Source organism: Bufo bufo, chromosome 9 (genome assembly GCF_905171765.1).
Source record: "Bufo bufo chromosome 9, aBufBuf1.1, whole genome shotgun sequence".
NCBI classification, from domain to species: domain Eukaryota; kingdom Metazoa; phylum Chordata; class Amphibia; order Anura; family Bufonidae; genus Bufo; species Bufo bufo.
In genome coordinates this window covers 163,894,034-163,911,382 of record NC_053397.1, presented here as the reverse complement: position 1 = coordinate 163,911,382, position 17,349 = coordinate 163,894,034, and the positions used below count along the sequence as shown (strand labels likewise).

The following is a 17,349-nucleotide window of genomic DNA, read 5'->3' as shown; positions in this document are numbered from 1 at the left end:
CAGTGCGCATGCGCCGGACAAAGGAATGAGTGCGCAGGCCCGGGATCTCGGCGGAATAACAAGTTGGTAGATAGGCGGTCAGAGGGAAAGGATGGGCGGGCGGAGGGTAGGAAGGGGCGGGGGGAAGCAATGAAAAGGCTGAGCTAGCAGGGCACCTACGAGGGTAACGCCGCCCCTGGGCACTTGCGAGCCCTCATTTGCATATGTTATAAAAGATAGTTTTTGATGGTTTTATAAGTCCAGGATTGATGCCAGAGGTAACGTTTTTATTAACTGTAAGCATGCTAGGGAGCTATGGGAAGGGTTAAAGTGAAATGCTGATGACAGACTCCCTTTAATAAATATTCTTTTGATTGGATGGACTTGACCAATTAAGTGTTAGCCTTTGTATGTACAAGTAGTATATTGTCTGCAAAGGGCATCATGTCAGATAACAACATTTTCATACATATTAAGTAGTTGATTCTTACTTTGCTGCAGACATCCAGAGTCGACAGGATTGCAAATACGGCGATAACTGCACGTTTGCGTATTATCAGGAGGAGATTGATGTGTGGAATGAGGAGCGAAAGGGAGCCCTGCATCGAGATCAGCTTTTCCAGCTGCCAGGATTGATAAAGTCAGGAAATGTTTCCCGATTATTGCATGAGCAAAAGGGTATCTTCACCTTTTTATGCCAGGTGGAGTATTAATCCAGTGTTTGAAGGTATTATATGTGGTCATTGCATGGTTTCTGGCTGCATGATCACACAGTAACATTTGTTCACAATTAGCTTGCAATGATGGCTTTCCATTATGAACACACTAAATGTTTCAGCACACTAATCTGTGTGCAAACACTGAAATTTTTTTATTTATCAGAATTGTGTGCGCCTATCTATCTAAAGGTGGCCGCTTGTAAAAAAAAAAAAAAAAAAAAAACCTGCACATGCCGTGCACTCCTACTGATCTGTCCAAGGCTTTAAATGAGAGCATAGTATGTCTGAATCCTGCATTGCCTTGGATTCATTTTGTTGGCCTAGGCTCTGACAGTATAGGTTTCCATCTTGTCGTTGGTAGATGGGCCCACTCAATTTTTAATAAAAAATGTGTGCAGAGTGTCTTAGATATTCTTGTACAGTAAGTTTTACATTAATGCAATTCCGTATAACGTTTTCAGTGTTTGCCTATGTCTTTGCAAATGGGGCAGTGTGCATGGTCGCATGCACCTATACATTCATTTCACTTTGTTTGGAGGTGCTGGTGTAGCTATTTTTTGGCTTTACTGTATACGTACCTGTACAAGAAAGTTGTCAATCACGGTGTGTGAACAGGAAAAGTAAGAATAACCGATTTTTCTCTACAAGACCAGGCAGCATTTACACCATCTTTATAGTGAATGATATCCCTGACAGATCAGCTTCATTAAACATGACATGCCTGAGAAGCGCCTTCATTGGTGCCTCTTGACTTTTCCTTCAAACCTGCCATAATTGACACCATCGCAAAATGTTTTTTATAAAGGATGCTTCTAATGCAGAGCATGGTTTATTAATGACTTATCACGTTCTGCTTTTGCAGGCTTGTTTTGACAGCAAACCGCAGATCATCAGCAAAATAAATCCAGAGAACCTTGATGTCTGCACAAACCCAAGTCATCAGCACGGCTTCGCTGACCACAAGTAAGTTTAATATCCACTCCGCTATAAAATTGTCTACCCAGTGCATTTAGTGCTCATGCATATCTTGATGCTCGCAGAGTGCTGCTGCATTTTTTCATTTTTTTCCTTTAGGAAATTTCATAAAATTTAGTCGCACAATACTTTCCTCTTAAATCTCCAGTGTTCCAGGACCAAGGCTCCTTCTGCCCCCTATTGATTCTGTGACAATTATTCAGCCTAATAATATACCAGTGTTGGCTACTCACAATTTTCAAAAATCTGTTCACTGTCAACAGGGGTACTAAGTAACCGGCGGGCTCCATAGCAGAACTTTAGTTTATCATTGGGTGACACAGCACCGTGAATATACGCCCAGCTGCCACAAGGAACCTGACACTAGAAACAAAAAAGAGGTTGGTCCGCCCAGGTGGGCTATACCCTCTCCACAGATGCTAGTTTAACCACCTCCGGACCGCCTAACGCAGGATCGCGTTCCGGAGGTGGCAGCCCTGCGCAGAGTCACGCATATATGCGTCATCTCGCGAGACGCGAGATTTCCTGTGAACGAGCGCACACAGGCGCGCGCGCTCACAGGAACGGAAGGTAAGAGAGTTGATCTCCAGCCTGCCAGCGGCGATCGTTCGCTGGCAGGCTGGAGATGTGTTTTTTTTAACCCCTAACAGGTATATTAGACGCTGTTTTGATAACAGCGTCTAATATACCTGCTATCTGGTCCTCTGGTGGTCCCCTTTGTTTGGATCGACCACCAGAGGACACAGGTAGCTCAGTAAAGTAGCACCAAGCACCACTACACTACACTACACCCCCCCCCTCCCCCGTCACTTATTAACCCCTTATTAGCCCCTGATCACCCCTGATCCCCCCTGTCATTGATTACCCCCCTGTCATTGATTACCCCCCTGTCATTGATTACCCCCCTGTCATTGATTACCCCCCTGTCATTGATTACCCCCCTGTCATTGATTACCCCCCTGTCATTGATTACCCCCCTGTCATTGATTACCCCCTGTAAAGCTCCATTCAGACGTCCGCATGATTTTTACAGATCCACTGATAGATGGATCGGATCCGCAAAACGCATCCGGACGTCTGAATGAAGCCTTACACGGGCGTGATCAATGACTGTGGTGATCACCCCATATAGACTCCCTGATTACCCCCTTGTCATTGATTACCCCCCTGTCATTGATCACCCCCCTGTAAAGCTCCATTCAGATGTCCGCATGATTTTTACGGATGCACTGATAGATGGATCGGATCCGCAAAACGCATCCGGACGTCTGAATGAAGCCTTACAGGGGCATGATCAATGACTGTGGTTATCACCCCATATAGACTCCCTGATCACCCCCCTGTCATTGATCACCCCCCCTGTCATTGATCACCCTCTGTAAGGCTCCATTCAGACATTTTTTTGGCCCAAGTTAGCGGAATTTTTTTTTTTTTTTCTTACAAAGTCTCATATTCCACTAACTTGTGTCAAAAAATAAAATCTCACATGAACTCACCATACCCCTCACGGAATCCAAATGCGTAAAATTTTTTAGACATTTATATTCCAGACTTCTTCTCACGCTTTAGGGCCCCTAGAATGCCAGGGCAGTATAAATACCCCACATGTGACCCCATTTCGGAAAGAAGACACCCCCAGGTATTCCGTGAGGGGCATATTGAGTCCATGAAAGATTGAAATTTTTGTCCCAAGTTAGCGGAACGGGAGACTTTGTGAGAAAAAAATTAAAAATATCAATTTCCGCTAACCTGTGCCAAAAAAAAATAATTTCTATGAACTCGCCATGCCCCTCATTGAATACCTTGGGGTGTCTTCTTTCCAAAATGGGGTCACATGTGGGGTATTTATACTGCCCTGGCATTCTAGGGGCCCCAAAGCGTGAGAAGAAGTCTGGTATCCAAATGTCTAAAAATGCCCTCCTAAAAGGAATTTGGGCACCTTTGCGCATCTAGGCTGCAAAAAAGTGTCACACATCTGGTATCGCCGTACTCAGGAGAAGTTGGGGAATGTGTTTTGGGGTGTCATTTTACATATACCCATGCTGGGTGAGATAAATATCTTGGTCAAATGCCAACTTTGTATAAAAAAATGGGAAAAGTTGTCTTTTGCCAAGATATTTCTCTCACCCAGCAAGGGTATATGTAAAATGACACCCCAAAACACATTCCCCAACTTCTCCTGAATACGGCGATACCACATGTGTGACACTTTTTTGCAGCCTAGGTGGGCAAAGGGGCCCATATTCCAAAGAGCACCTTTAGGATTTCACAGGTCATTTACCTACTTAACACACATTAGGGCCCCTGGAAAATGCCAGGGCAGTATAACTACCCCACAAGTGACCCCATTTTGGAAAGAAGACACCCCAAGGTATTCCGTGAGGGGCATGGCGAGTTCCTAGAATTTTTTATTTTTTGTCACAAGTTAGTGGAAAATGCTGTTTTTTTTTTTGTTTTTTTTTTCATACAAACAGCATTTTCCACTAACTTGTGACAAAAAATAAAAAATTCTAGGAACTCGCCATGCCCCTCACGGAATACCTTGGGGTGTCTTCTTTCCAAAATGGGGTCACTTGTGGGGTAGTTATACTACCCTGGCATTTTCCAGGGGCCCTAATGTGTGTTAAGTAGGTAAATGACCTGTGAAATCCTAAAGGTGCTCTTTGGAATATGGGCCCCTTTGCCCACCTATGCTGCAAAAAAGTGTCACACATCTGGTATCTCCGTACTCAGGAGAAGTTGGGGAATGTGTTTTGGGGTGTCATTTTACATATACCCTTGCTGGGTGAGAGAAATATCTTGGCAAAAGACAACTTTTCCCATTTTTTTTTTATACAAAGTTGGCATTTGACCAAGATATTTCTCTCACCCAGCATGGGTATATGTAAAAAGACACCCCAAAACACATTCCTCAACTTCTCCTGAATACAGAGATACCAGATGTGTGACACTTTTTTGCAGCCTAGGTGGGCAAAAGGGCCCATATTCCAAAGAGCACCTTTCGGATTTCACTCGTCATTTTTTACAGAATTTGATTTCAAACTCCTTACCACACATTTGGGCCCCTAGAATGCCAGGGCAGTATAACTACCCCACAAGTGACCCCATTTTGGAAAGAAGAGACCCCAAGGTATTCGCTGATGGGCATAGTGAGTTCATAGAACTTTTTATTTTTTGTCACAAGTTAGTGGAATATGAGACTTTGTAAGAAAAAAAAAAAAAAAAAATCATCATTTTCCGCTAACTTGTGACAAAAAATAAAAAGTTCTATGAACTCACTATGCCCATCAGCGAATACCTTAGGGTGTGTACTTTCCGAAATGGGGTCATTTGTGGGGTGTTTGTACTGTCTGGCCATTGTAGAACCTCAGGAAACATGACAGGTGCTCAGAAAGTCAGAGCTGCTTCAAAAAGCGGAAATTCACATTTTTGTACCATAGTTTGTAAACGCTATAACTTTTACCCAAACCATTTTTTTTTTTACCCAAACATTTTTTTTTTTATCAAAGACATGTAGAACAATAAATTTAAAGCAAAATTTATATATGGATGTAGTTTTTTTTGCAAAATTTTACAACTGAAAGTGAAAAATGTCATTTTTTTGCAAAAAAATCGTTAAATTTCGATTAACAAAAAAAGTAAAAATGTCAGCAGCAATGAAATACCACCAAATGAAAGCTCTATTAGTGAGAAGAAAAGGAGGTAAAATTCATTTGGGTGGTAAGTTGCATGACCGAGCAATAAATGGTGAAAGTAGTGTAGGTCAGAAGTGTAAAAAGTGGTCTGGTCATTCAGGGTGTTTAAGCACTGGGGGCTGAAGTGGTTAATCGGTTTTAGTCTAGTGTCCATATTATTATTATTATTTCCACTCTTCAGGTTTTATCATGCGGAAAGTGGTCTGCACTTTAGTAGCATCCTCTGCAGGCACGTACCTTGGTGTCTCGCAGTTCATCTAGTCCCCTATTACTGCATCCACAGTGGAGTGCAGGTAATCTCCGGTGTGAGTTTACCGAAAGGGTGACCTTGCAGCGCCTAAAGGGAAGTATGCTCCTTACCTTGCTTAGGGACTTCGGGCCCCTTCTTTCCCTCCCAGGGTATTTTTACTTGCCTCTTTGGGTCCCCCTTGCTCCCCAGACTTCTTCTAGGGCTAGCCCTCACCGCTCCTTCCACCCCCTTCAGCCTCTCCATCACTCTAGTCCCTGCTTTCTGACGTGGTTAGGCTGCACAGTTTCCCGCCTTTTCCTTTGACTCCTGGGACATCCTTTTCCTCCTACAGGGGAGTTGTTTGGTGCCTGCTACCACTCTCTGGCCTCTATCCTTAATTTTATTTGTATTTTTTCACCTCAGACATCCTCCAGCACCCCACTCATCTACTCTAGTCCCTAGCTTCTGCCAGGGATAGGCCGCACGCTCTTTCTTTTGTTTTCCACCTTTGGAGCCTCCCTTGGCATCAGCCCACTAGGAGTACCTCATTTCTCGCCCATTTACTTAGGGGACACAGGAGACCTTGGGTATAGCTCGGCTCCCTAGGAGGCGGGACACTAAGTGAAAAACTGTTAAACCCCTCCTCCAGCAGCTATACCCTCAGCCTGGAGAGAGAGACTGCTAGAGGCAAGACACTCTCCTTTTCATTTTTTATTTTTGAACTATTTTTGTTTCCTTTTCAGGGACAACAGACGCCTGGACATCTGTTTCTCCCGGGGTCGAGTTGCGCCAGTGTCGGTCACCCGCACTGCTGCCTCCCCCACAGAAGGCAAAGTGGACCAGGGCAGCCTAGCTCCCCTGCATCCCGCCAGCTTAAAGGTCGCCCACACGCCACGTCCCTCTTCCAGCTTCCTGCCACTGCGGTGCCAGTAGCTGAAGGGGCGACCCTGCTGGAATGGACCGAGGGTGAAGACAGCAGGACGGTGAGAGGTGGCTGCTCCAGCCCAACCCCCTTCCCCCTCTCCCTCCCCCTCCTTTGCCTTTGGCTGCTGCTGCTCCATAGGATCACAGGGGCATAATATTCTATGGGTTCCCTCATTATCCTCCCTTTTTATCCACCTGGCACCGGCGCTGTGGCCAACCTAGTCAGGTGGCCGCAGTATTCTTATCCCTGCTAACATCCAGGACCGCGTCTGCGATTATACAGGACCCCCTCCTGCATCATCCCGTCATCTGGGCGCTCTGATGGGCGGCAGTCGAACGCCCCTTCCCTCAGCTCCCCTGGGACTCCCGGCAGGCTGCTAGTTCTCAGGTCCGGCGGCTCCTCTTCATTGCGGCACCTCAGAGATTAATTTTGCCGCGCGCGGGGCCAGTCTCCAGCAACACCGGCGGGGTGCGGGGCCTGTCTTCCCGCACTCGGCTCTCTTCCCGCCGCTCTGCTGAGGAAAGGAAATTGCCAGCCACCGCTGCTGCCTCTTTTTACCTTGGGGGACCTGAGCCATCCAGCACTGACATCTGCCGTTTTTCTGCTGCTCCTGGTGTCACTCACTCTCTCGTCTGCCTGTTCCTGCTGCTGCTCCACGCTTTGAGGCTCTCCTGGTAGGACAGTTAACCCCTCCTAGCACCAGTGGCCCTAGCCTAGGTATAGGCCCTCTCTTCACTGGGTTATTTTGATCCTCTGGCATCACCAGCATGTCAGATCCCACAGGGGCCCCCTAAGCCCTGGTACCATGCCTGTACCGCCTGCAGAGAACCCTTTCCACGGGGACAGTCTAATCCGCATTGCTCTGCATGCCAGGCCCCAATGCAGGGTCCGCCACCTGCCGTGCTGCCCCCCGTTCCCTCTGGACCGCCTGACTGGGCTAGATCCCTTTCCCAGGCCGTGGGAAGTCTCAACCACATAGTAGGCCGCCTTGTAGACAGCCTTCTACCCCGCAGGCTGTCGCACCCTCCGGGACTTCCGCTTCTGCTGCCCCCACTGGTTACCACGCTCCCAGTGAATCCTCCAGGACCCGACACTCTCACAAGCACTCCAGGACAGAGTGCGCATCATCCTCAGATGCGTCTCTCTCTCCGCCACGCGTGCAGACTCGGTCGGGTCTCTCCTCCCCACAGGACCCTCTGAGAGAGATCTGGCAGATTCCAATTGGGACATGGACTGCCGTCCAAACTAGCCTCCGCTGTGGGTCACCTCATCACTAAGTATTCGTGATACTTTTTAGATACACGATGAACCTCCCAGCACTCAACAGGCCGGCGTGTCTTTTTTTCCGCTCCAAACAGGCGTCCAAAGTTTTTCCTCTCCACGCCGATTTTTCTTCAGTGGTCTCTAAAGCTTGGGCTCGCCCTGATGCCCGCTTTATCTCTCCCAAAAAGCTGGACATATGTTACCCATTTCCAGCGGATTGTGTTGCCACGTGGGCGTCTCCACCTAAGGTTGACCCTCCCGTGGCCCGCCTGTCTAAGAGCACAGCCATCCCTGTAGCAGATGCTTCATTCCACCGAGGACCGTCGTATGGAATCCCTTTTCCAAAGCCATCTTTGCTGCCTCGGGTTCAGCCCTCAGACCGGTCTTTGCCCCGGCCTGGGTGGGGAAAGCGGTCTCCGAATGGGGCTCCCAGCTTGAACAGGAATTGGGGTCGGACGTCCCCATTCAGGACCTCCAATCCTTAGCTCAACTGATGGTTCAGGCAGGAAAATTCATCTGCGAGGCTTCTCTCGATGCAGGTTCCCTCATAGCCCGCTTGTCTGCCCTAGCCGTTTCAGTCAGGAGGGAGCTTTGGCTGAAGGTTTGGGCGGCGGACGCCGCCTCCAAGCGTTCTTTTACTGGGCTACCATTCACGGGCTCCCGATTATTCGGGACCCGTTTGGACAAGATTATTTCAGAAGCCACAGGTGGCAAGAGCACCCATCTTCCACAGTCCAGAACCAAGGGCGCCCCTCGAGGCCGCTCTGGTTAATCTCGTTTTCGGTCCTTCCGCAGGTCCTCTGGGCCTCGTTTCGCAGCCGGTTCCTCCTCTGGCCCCTCCCAAGATAGGCGCAAGAAGCCCTTTTTTCAGGCACAGCCCACCTGGCGCAAGTCACAGGATGCCCGCCCCTCCACGGCCAAGCAGTCCCCCACCTGAAGGTGCGCCCCCACCTACCCTGGTGGGGGGCAGCCTTCTCTTTTTCAGGGACGTCTGGCGGGCACATGTCTCCGACGCCTGTGCACTCGAAATTGTATCCTCCAGATACAAAATTGAGTTTGCGTCTCTCCCTCCGGATCGTTTCTTTTGGTCCCTTTCTCCGCGGGACCCAGAGTGTGTGGCCGCCTTCTCCGCAGCCATCCACACCCTACTGGACAAGGGAGTCATCGCTCCCATACCTCCGGCGAACCGGTTGAAAGGGTTCTACTCAAACCTCTTTGTGGTCCCCAAAAAAAGATCCTAGACCTGAAACGGCTAAACCGTTTTTCCGCCTTCGGCGATTCCTGACGGAGTCCCTACGGTCCGCGGAGGCTTCCCTGGAGAAGGGGGATTTTGTCGTCAATCGACATTCAGGACGCCTATCTCCACGTTCCGGTCGCTCGGTGTCACCATCGTTTCCTCCGCTTCCCAGTGGGAAACTATCACTATCAGTTTGTCGCCCTTCCCTTCGGCCTGGCGACGGCTCCTCGGGTGTTCACCAAGGTCCTAGCCCCTGTCCTGGCCTTGCTCCGCTCCAGGGATGTTTTTCTGCTGCCTTACTTGGACGACGTCCTCATCAAGGCGCCCTCCTTTTCTCAGATGTCCGCCAGCGTGGACCTCACTCTGAGGACCCTGGCGCGGTTCGGTTGGCTTGTTAACCTTCCCAAGTCTTCTCTGACCCCCTCCAGACGGTTGATCTTCCTGGGGATGCTGCTGGATACGGAGGCGGCTGAGGTCCGTCTTCCACCGGAAAAGCGTCTGGCCCTCCACCGGTCGGTTCGCAATCTTCTTCTCCACCACCGTCTGTCCTTCGGATCCAGCATGCGGGTATTGGGGCAAATGGTTGCCTGCTTCGAGGCGATTCCGTTCACACAGTTTCATTCCTGCACATTTCAACGGGCGATCCTTTCTGCCTGGGACAAGTCGCCGGAGAGTCTGGACCGGCCCTTCAGTCTACCTCCCCAGGTTCGGGCCTCCCTCCTCTGGTGGTTACGGACCCCTCCAAGGGAAATCCTTTATTCCAATGACCTGGCTGGTGGTTACCACCGATGCCAGTCTGCAGGGTTGGGGCGGGGTGTTTCCTCCCCGGTCCGTCCAGGGCACTTGGTCTCGATCGCAGTCCAAGCTGCCGATCAACGTCCTGGAATTGAGGGTGATCCTCTTGTCGCTCCGACACTGGACTCCCCTGCTAAAAGGCCATCCCGTCCGTGTACAATCAGACAACGCCACGGCCGTGGCGTACATAAACCGCCAGGGGGGCACTCGCAGTGCCGCGGCAATGCGAGAGGTTACCCGTATTCTCTGGGCGGAAGCTCATGTTCCGGCCCGGTCAGTGATTTTTTTTTAAACTCGTTTTATTGAACAAATCATTAGAAAAGTACAGACCACGGTATACATGAAGGTCAATGAGACATTCAAATGCAAAATAAAACAAGAACAGTACCATATTCATACTGACATCAGTTGCAATAAGTTACACTTCACATTTGTAATGAATGTACAGAGCAATCGTGACGGGCAGGACACATGTTTACAGTGTGTACACAAGCATTTTACCCTAACACTGCATTAAGATTATCTGAAAATCTGGGAGCGGAATACATCGTATGTATGGATGAACACCAAGATCCCCACACTTTATTGAACTTCTGGGGACAACCTCGGTTCTTAAATACAATATTCTCATAGGACACCACATTGTTCACAAGTACTTTCCATTGGTTAATAGAAGGCCGTCTATCACCCATCCAGCGAATCGCAATAGCCTTTCGTGTGAGAAATAATGTTTCTCTTAAGAATATTCTACAAAAGTGGGGATATACTTCCTCATCCAGAATACCAAACAAACATACCTGTGGAGTCAATGCCACAGAAGGATGCGTGAGTGTATTAAGGAAACTTATAATGTCAGACCAGAAGTTTTGTATATATGGACATTCCCATATAAGGTGCCAGAAATTTGCCCCTTCCGCGTCACATCTGTGACATCTAGAGTGTGTCAATTTGCCTATCCTTTGTAGCCGCACGGGTGATAGATAACTTTGGTGAACAATACATAACTGTATAAATTTATTATTAATAGATGGGGGAAACCAATACAGAGGATTCTAATATATCATTGATTTCCTCATTAGTAATACCTGGCATTAGTGTTTCCCATTTAGATAACACCTAGAGGGGGGGTTCCATGCATTTTAGTATTCAGCAGGTGGGTATAGAGAGCAGAGATGAATCCCTTGGGAGCGTATGACACCAATCAGTGGGTAATCAGAAATAGATATTATAGTATTTCCAAAGTGAGTGCTCATTGCATGTCGTACCTGAAGATATTTAAAAAAGGATGTTCTAGGGAGATCATGGCGTTCCTTCAGTTGCTCAAAGGAATTAAATACATTGCTGGTATGTAAATCTCCCAGAACACCAATCCCATGATCCCTCCAGAACCGTCCATCTATTCCTGTGCGAAGGGAAGGAAACATAGGGTTATCCCATAAAGGTACCTCAGGTGTCAGTCCTGTGTGAGAATGCAGTTTCTTGCCAGCTTCCCAGACTTGGGCGGCTAGCTTGTGTACAGGTAGGAGCAGTCGACCAAACAGTTTTGGTTGTTCCAGCACTGGCCATAATGATGGAATATCTAAGAACACCGCTAACTGCTTTTCCGCTCTGGTCAGAGCACCTTCCGAGGAAATCCATGACTTTAACTGCCTCAGCTGCCCCGCCAGATAATACAGATATAGATCAGGCAAGGACATACCTCCTTCACCTCTAGGCCTGCACAACACATCAATGGACAGTTTACGTCTATTATTACCCCATATGAATGGAGATAGAAGAGACTTGAAGCGCTGAAATATTTTTTTAGGCACTATGCAGGGAGCATGCTCCAAAACATATAACCACTTATAAATGATAAATAATCAGGTTAATTCGCCCCGGGACAGACAGGGGGAGCCCACTCCAAATCCTGAATTTGTCTGCACTGTGATTCAAGAGAGGCTGTATGTTGAGGGTGTGGAAAGATGTTACGTCTTTGGTAATATGAATTCCCAAATATTTAAACTCAGATACTATAGGTAACTCTGTATTCAGAGAGGATGAGGATAAGGAATACAGTGGAAATAGAACAGATTTAGTCCAATTAATCTTGAGACCAGAAAACTGACTAAATGTTTCAATGAGATGAGTGGCTCGAGGTAGTGTGGATTCCACATCTGACATGAACAGTATCATGTCGTCCGCGTATAGACCCACTCTGTCCTCTTGATCTCCTATATATATATCCCCTGGAATAGGGCATCAGATCTGATTCGAATAGCTAAAGGCTCAATCGCCAAGGCAAATAATAATGGTGACAGCGGGCATCCCTGTCTGGTCCCACGGCCCAGGTCAAAGTTCGCGGAGCACATACCGTTCACCAGAATACCAGCCGAGGGATGCTTATATAGCACTGAAATCCATTTAATAAATGCTGGACCTATCCCAAAACATTCTAAAGTCGCCAATAAGTAGGGCCATTCCACTGAATCAAATGCCTTAGCTGTGTCTAAAGAAGCAAGGGCCCAATGCTTCCTCCATTGAAGGCCAATCTGGGTGACAACCTGTACTCTGCGTATATTATCTGACGTAGATCTACCGGGCAAGAATCCGGACTGATCGGGATGAATAAGATTTACTATGACCCCATTCAGCCTCTGTGCTAAAATCTTAGCCAAAATCTTATAGTCTAAATTCAATAGTGATATGGGTCTATATGATCCACACTCAGTCGGATCCTTGCCCGGTTTGAGCAGTATTACAATAGTAGCCTCATACAGTGAAGGTGGTAGGACACCCTTTGAGAAGGAGTCATGGTACATTTGCAATAAGGGACTTACTAACTGATCAGCATATCTTGACTATATTTCTAATGGTAGCCCATCTGGACCAGGGGATTTTCCATTCGCTAAAGATTTGATGGCGTCCACCATTTCCCTTTCCAATATTGGACCTTCCAAAGATTGAGCTAGGTCCTGTGAAAGCTTGGGGTAATCTAACTCCTGCAGGTAAGTATTAACTGTCTCTGTAGTATAATCAACACGAGCCTCATACAGATCTTGATAGAATTCCCGGAAGCACTGAGCTATAGCCTCTGGCTCCACTACTATAGTACCCCCCCCCCCCCCCATCTCTAATACGCAGGATAGCAGGAGACGCTTGGTTCTGGTGAACGATATGCGCCAGCAACTTACTAGACTGATTGCCCAGTTCAAAAAAAGATTGTTTAGTGAAAAACATTTTGCGCTGAGCCTTTTCCTGTAACAACGTAGGCCTTCAACGTCTCCCATACTATCGACCTATCTGTATAAGCGGCATGTTCAGACAGGAACATAGATAATTGGTCTGGGATACGATCTGAGGGCGGGAACAATTTTAGCCAGAAGGGGTGCACCCTCATGGAACGACCCACCCCCCTAGCAAACATTAGCAAGGACAACAGGATAGGGTTATGGTCTGACACCCCTCTGGCACCATACTCCACCTGATAGGAGAGTGAACTAACTGTGGAGTTACCAAAGGCGTAGTCAATGCGGGACAGGGAATGGTGACTTGCTGACTGGCACGAGTAGACCCTATCATCTGGGTGCTTAAGGCGCCAAAGGTCCTCCCACCCCACTTCCGTCATCAATTTGGACAGCGGTGATTCTGTCTGAGATACCCCGTGGGATTGTCCCTGCCCTTGAAATCGATCCAGCAGGGGATGTAGGGTCATGTTAAGGTCCCCCATACATATGACTCGTGCTGTGGGGAATGAGGCTGCGAAACATATCGCCTGGTGTATCACTTGGAGGGAAATGGGGGGAGGGATATAAATTCCCAGTATAACATATAATATGCAGTTAATATATGCTGCCACAAAAATTAACCTTCCCACATTGTCCACCTGTAGCCTCTCCACCTCCCATCTCAGAGATTTATGAACCATGAGAGAAACTCCCCTTGCCAAGTTGGAATAGCATGAGTGGCTAGACCATTGGACCCATGGCCTACATAATCTTCTAGTCTTATCATGGAGTAGATGGGTCTCTTCTAAACACAGGATATGAGGATTAAACCTCCCGATCGCTGAAAACACCATCTTGCGTTTCCTAACACTCCCAAGGCCCCTGACATTCCAAGACATCAACCGTATTTCTGCCATTGTGACATAGTGAAATATACATTTCTCCCCCCACCCTCTATCATACACATCCGTCTCCCGCCATATCTCTGCAGATCATTCACATAATGTGATGGTACGTAGATGAGCATGAAATGGTAGCTATGAACTAGTAAAGACCAAACAATTAACATTGGTTTCAAAAAGAACATCATAAAAATGGATTCAGCGCCAAGCATCCAGGGCATTGTAAGTATGCAGCGAGATGCCCGGCGGTAAATCCTGTGTGGCACACAAGTACACGGGGTGTGCTACTGGTTAGCTTAACCTTTCGCACTGTAAATAGGTAAAGAAGGATAGGAGCTTATGCCCCAACTTTGTATTATATAGGCACAACTATCTGAGAGGAAGGCCCCTCAATCTTGTACCAACAATCACACCACCTTTCTTCCATAGTCAAGGGATTATAGGATACTGCATATCACCACTAAGATAAACGCTGCGTACAGCCACTAGAAGACAACGGTATTACACAGCAGTGTCATGCTGTGAGCACATGTGACGCAGAGGGTAATAAATAACAAGTGATGAAAAAGAACTAACATGAATAGCATTATACTATAAAATGAGTAAGGCACATAAGCGATGCATAAGAAAAACCTGGATAAGTAATAGCATCGAAAAGGAGCAGAGAGTGTTCATCTCTGGGGTCTTGCTGGGTGCGGTTGTCCGTCCAACCAGGCCACGGCTTCAGCAGGATTGTTAAAGAACTTAATGGAGTCCCCATCCACTACCCGTAGCCTGGCTGGGTAGGCCATAGAATATGGTATGTTTAGATCACGAAGGCGCCTCTTGATCACTGTGAACGTTGCTCTGCGCTTCTGGAGTTCTGCAGAGAAGTCCGGAAAGAGCATGACCGTTACATTCTCAAAGCGGAGCTCCTGCTTGCGTCGGGCCAACTGCAGAATGTGGTCACGATCCGCCGATGTCAGGAGGCGCGCCAACAATGGCCGCGGCGGTGCTCCAGGCGGCAGGGGTTTGGCAGGTACCCTGTGCGCTCTGTCTACAATAAAGACAGTGGAGAAGACGGCATCCGGGAAAGTGGCTCGCAGCCATGTTGCCACAAAATCGCATGGGTTATTACCCTCCGCACGTTCAGGGAGCCCCAATATGCGCAGATTGTTGCGACGTGAACGATTTTCGTAGTCGTCACACTTTTGCTGCCAATAATCCACCTTCTTTTCCAATTCGGTTAAACGAGCTGGTAGTGGGTTCAGCTGATCTTCTGCCGTGGATACACGGTTCTCCACCTCCGCAATACGATCTCGCATGTTCTGCATGTCATGTCTCAGGAGGCCGATATCTATCTTCACCTCCTCCATCTTCCCAGACAGAGAAGAGCGGCAAGTAGCTATCGCCTGAAGTAACTGATCGGTCACTTGCTTGAGTGAGGGTTCTGCGTCCGGTGAACCGTCCTCACTAGGAGCAGGGGAAGCACTCTGGGAGGTAACCGCTTGTGCACGCGGTTCAGAGCCGGCGCCATCTTGGGAATCGGCCCTGGCAAATTCTCTGAGCCTTTCAGTCGCCGACTGCGCCTTATTGCGTGCCATCCCTGTTTTACGGGGACGTCCCGATCTCCTCTCCTCCGTGGGTGATATGATTGCGGTCGGTAAGTTCAGGATAATGACAAAGTCAGGGCTTCAGAGACGGAGCTCAGTTACACACGTCCGTCCATGTTGCGCTCAGGCCACGCCCCCCCCCCCTGTCAGTGATTTATATTCCAGGGGTGGAGAACTGGAAGGCGGACTTCCTCAGCCGGACCACCATCGACCTGAGCGAGTGGTCGCTACACCCGGACGTGTTCGAGTCCATTTGCCTTCGTTGGGGTCGTCTGGATGTGGACCTCATGGCCTCCAGGTTCAACCACAAGCTTCCCACCTTCCTGTCCAGGGCAAGGGACCCGAGGGCGTGCGGCGCCGACGCCCTCGTTCTTCCGTGGCAAGAATTTTCCTTTCTGTTTGTCTTCCCGCCCATTCCCCTACTGCCTCGGGTACTCCTGAAGATTGCGGCAAAAGGCATTCCCATGATCCTGGTCGCTCCAGATTGGCCTCCCCGGTCTTGGTACACCGACTTGATGCTGCTCCTGGGAGACGCGCCGTGGCCGCTGCCTCTCAGAGAAGATCTCCCCTCTCAAGGACCGATCTTCCACCAGCATTTAGGGTCGCTACATTTGACGGCATGGTTGTTGAGACCACCGTTTTGACGAGACAGGGTTTTTCCGCGGATGTGGTTCGCACCATGATCCGTGGCCGGAAGCCTGCCTCGTCCAGGATCTATTATCGGACTGGAGGTCTTACCTGGGATTCTGCGAGAATCTGGGCGTTCCGCTTCTCTCTCCCTACGGTCCTTTCCTTCCTCCAGTCCGGCCTCTGCTTGGGGCTGGGCCCTCAGTTCCTTGAAGGGTTTTGGCGTTGTCCATCCTCTTCCAGCGTCCCCTGGCCCCTCTCGGGCCTTTCAAGACGTTCATCCAAGGAGTGGCTCACTCGGTTCCTCCGTACCGTTCCCAGATTCCACCCTGGGACCTGAATGTCCCAGGGTGGAATCTGGGAGCAGTTACGAAAGATCTCCCTACGACTTCTGTCCTGTAAGGTCATTTTCCATGTTGCCATCACGTTTCTCAGAGGTCTTTCGCCAAGATAAGGCTGTTCTCCGTCCTGTCCCTTCCTTCCTTCCAAAGGTGGTCTCCGCCTTTCATCTCACTGAGGATATCATCCTCCCATCTCTGTGCCCCTCCCCTTCCCACCCCCGGGAACGGGAACTGCACCGCTTGGACGTTGTTAGGGCCTTGAAGATTTACTTGGAGATCACCGGCTCCTTTCGGCGCACAGACCCCCCTTTTTTTTTTTTTTCTTTTTTTTTTTTTTTTTTTTGTGGTTCCCGAGGGTTCGCGCAAGGGGTTGACGGCCTCCAAGGTGGCTATCGCCCACTTCATCAAATTGGCTATTGCTGAAGCTTACCGCGCCATGGGCAGGGTTCCGCCTTTCGGTGTCACTGCTCATTACACCAGAGCGGTCGGTGCCTCCTGGGCCCAGAGACATCGGGCTTCGGCTGAACAATTGTGCAAGGTGGCCACTTGGTCTTCCTTGCACACCTTTACCAAGTTCTACAGGGTGCACACTCTGTCGGATGCTGCCGACACTCGTCGGAGGCTGCTTTGATACCTGCGGTTGCTTCGCCTTGTGCTGTGGTCCTTCCCCTCTTGGACTGCTCTCGGACGTCCCAAGGTCTCCTGTGTCCCCCAAGTAAATGGGCGAGAAAACGAGATTTTTGTATAACTTACCAGTAAAATCTTTCTCGCTCTTCCTTGGGGGACACAGCACCCACCCATCGTTTTTATTGATTCTACAGGTTACGGTTTGGTTGCCCCTGTCGGGTAGTTAACTTGTTGGTC

At 48.8% G+C, this 17,349-nt stretch overlaps 1 protein-coding gene across 4 annotated transcripts in view; it reads left to right on the top strand.

Annotated features, from left to right (window-relative positions):
• Nucleotides 1-17,349, top strand: part of ZC3H7B (zinc finger CCCH-type containing 7B) — a 139,745-nt gene that overhangs the window by 52,451 nt on the left and 69,945 nt on the right. For all 4 annotated transcript variants that reach the window (XM_040406791.1, XM_040406792.1, XM_040406794.1 and 1 more), the window contains 2 exons: nt 481-680; nt 1,561-1,661. In XM_040406791.1, coding sequence (XP_040262725.1) covers nt 481-680; nt 1,561-1,661 — 301 coding nt within the window. The remainder of the gene's footprint in view (nt 1-480; nt 681-1,560; nt 1,662-17,349) is intronic.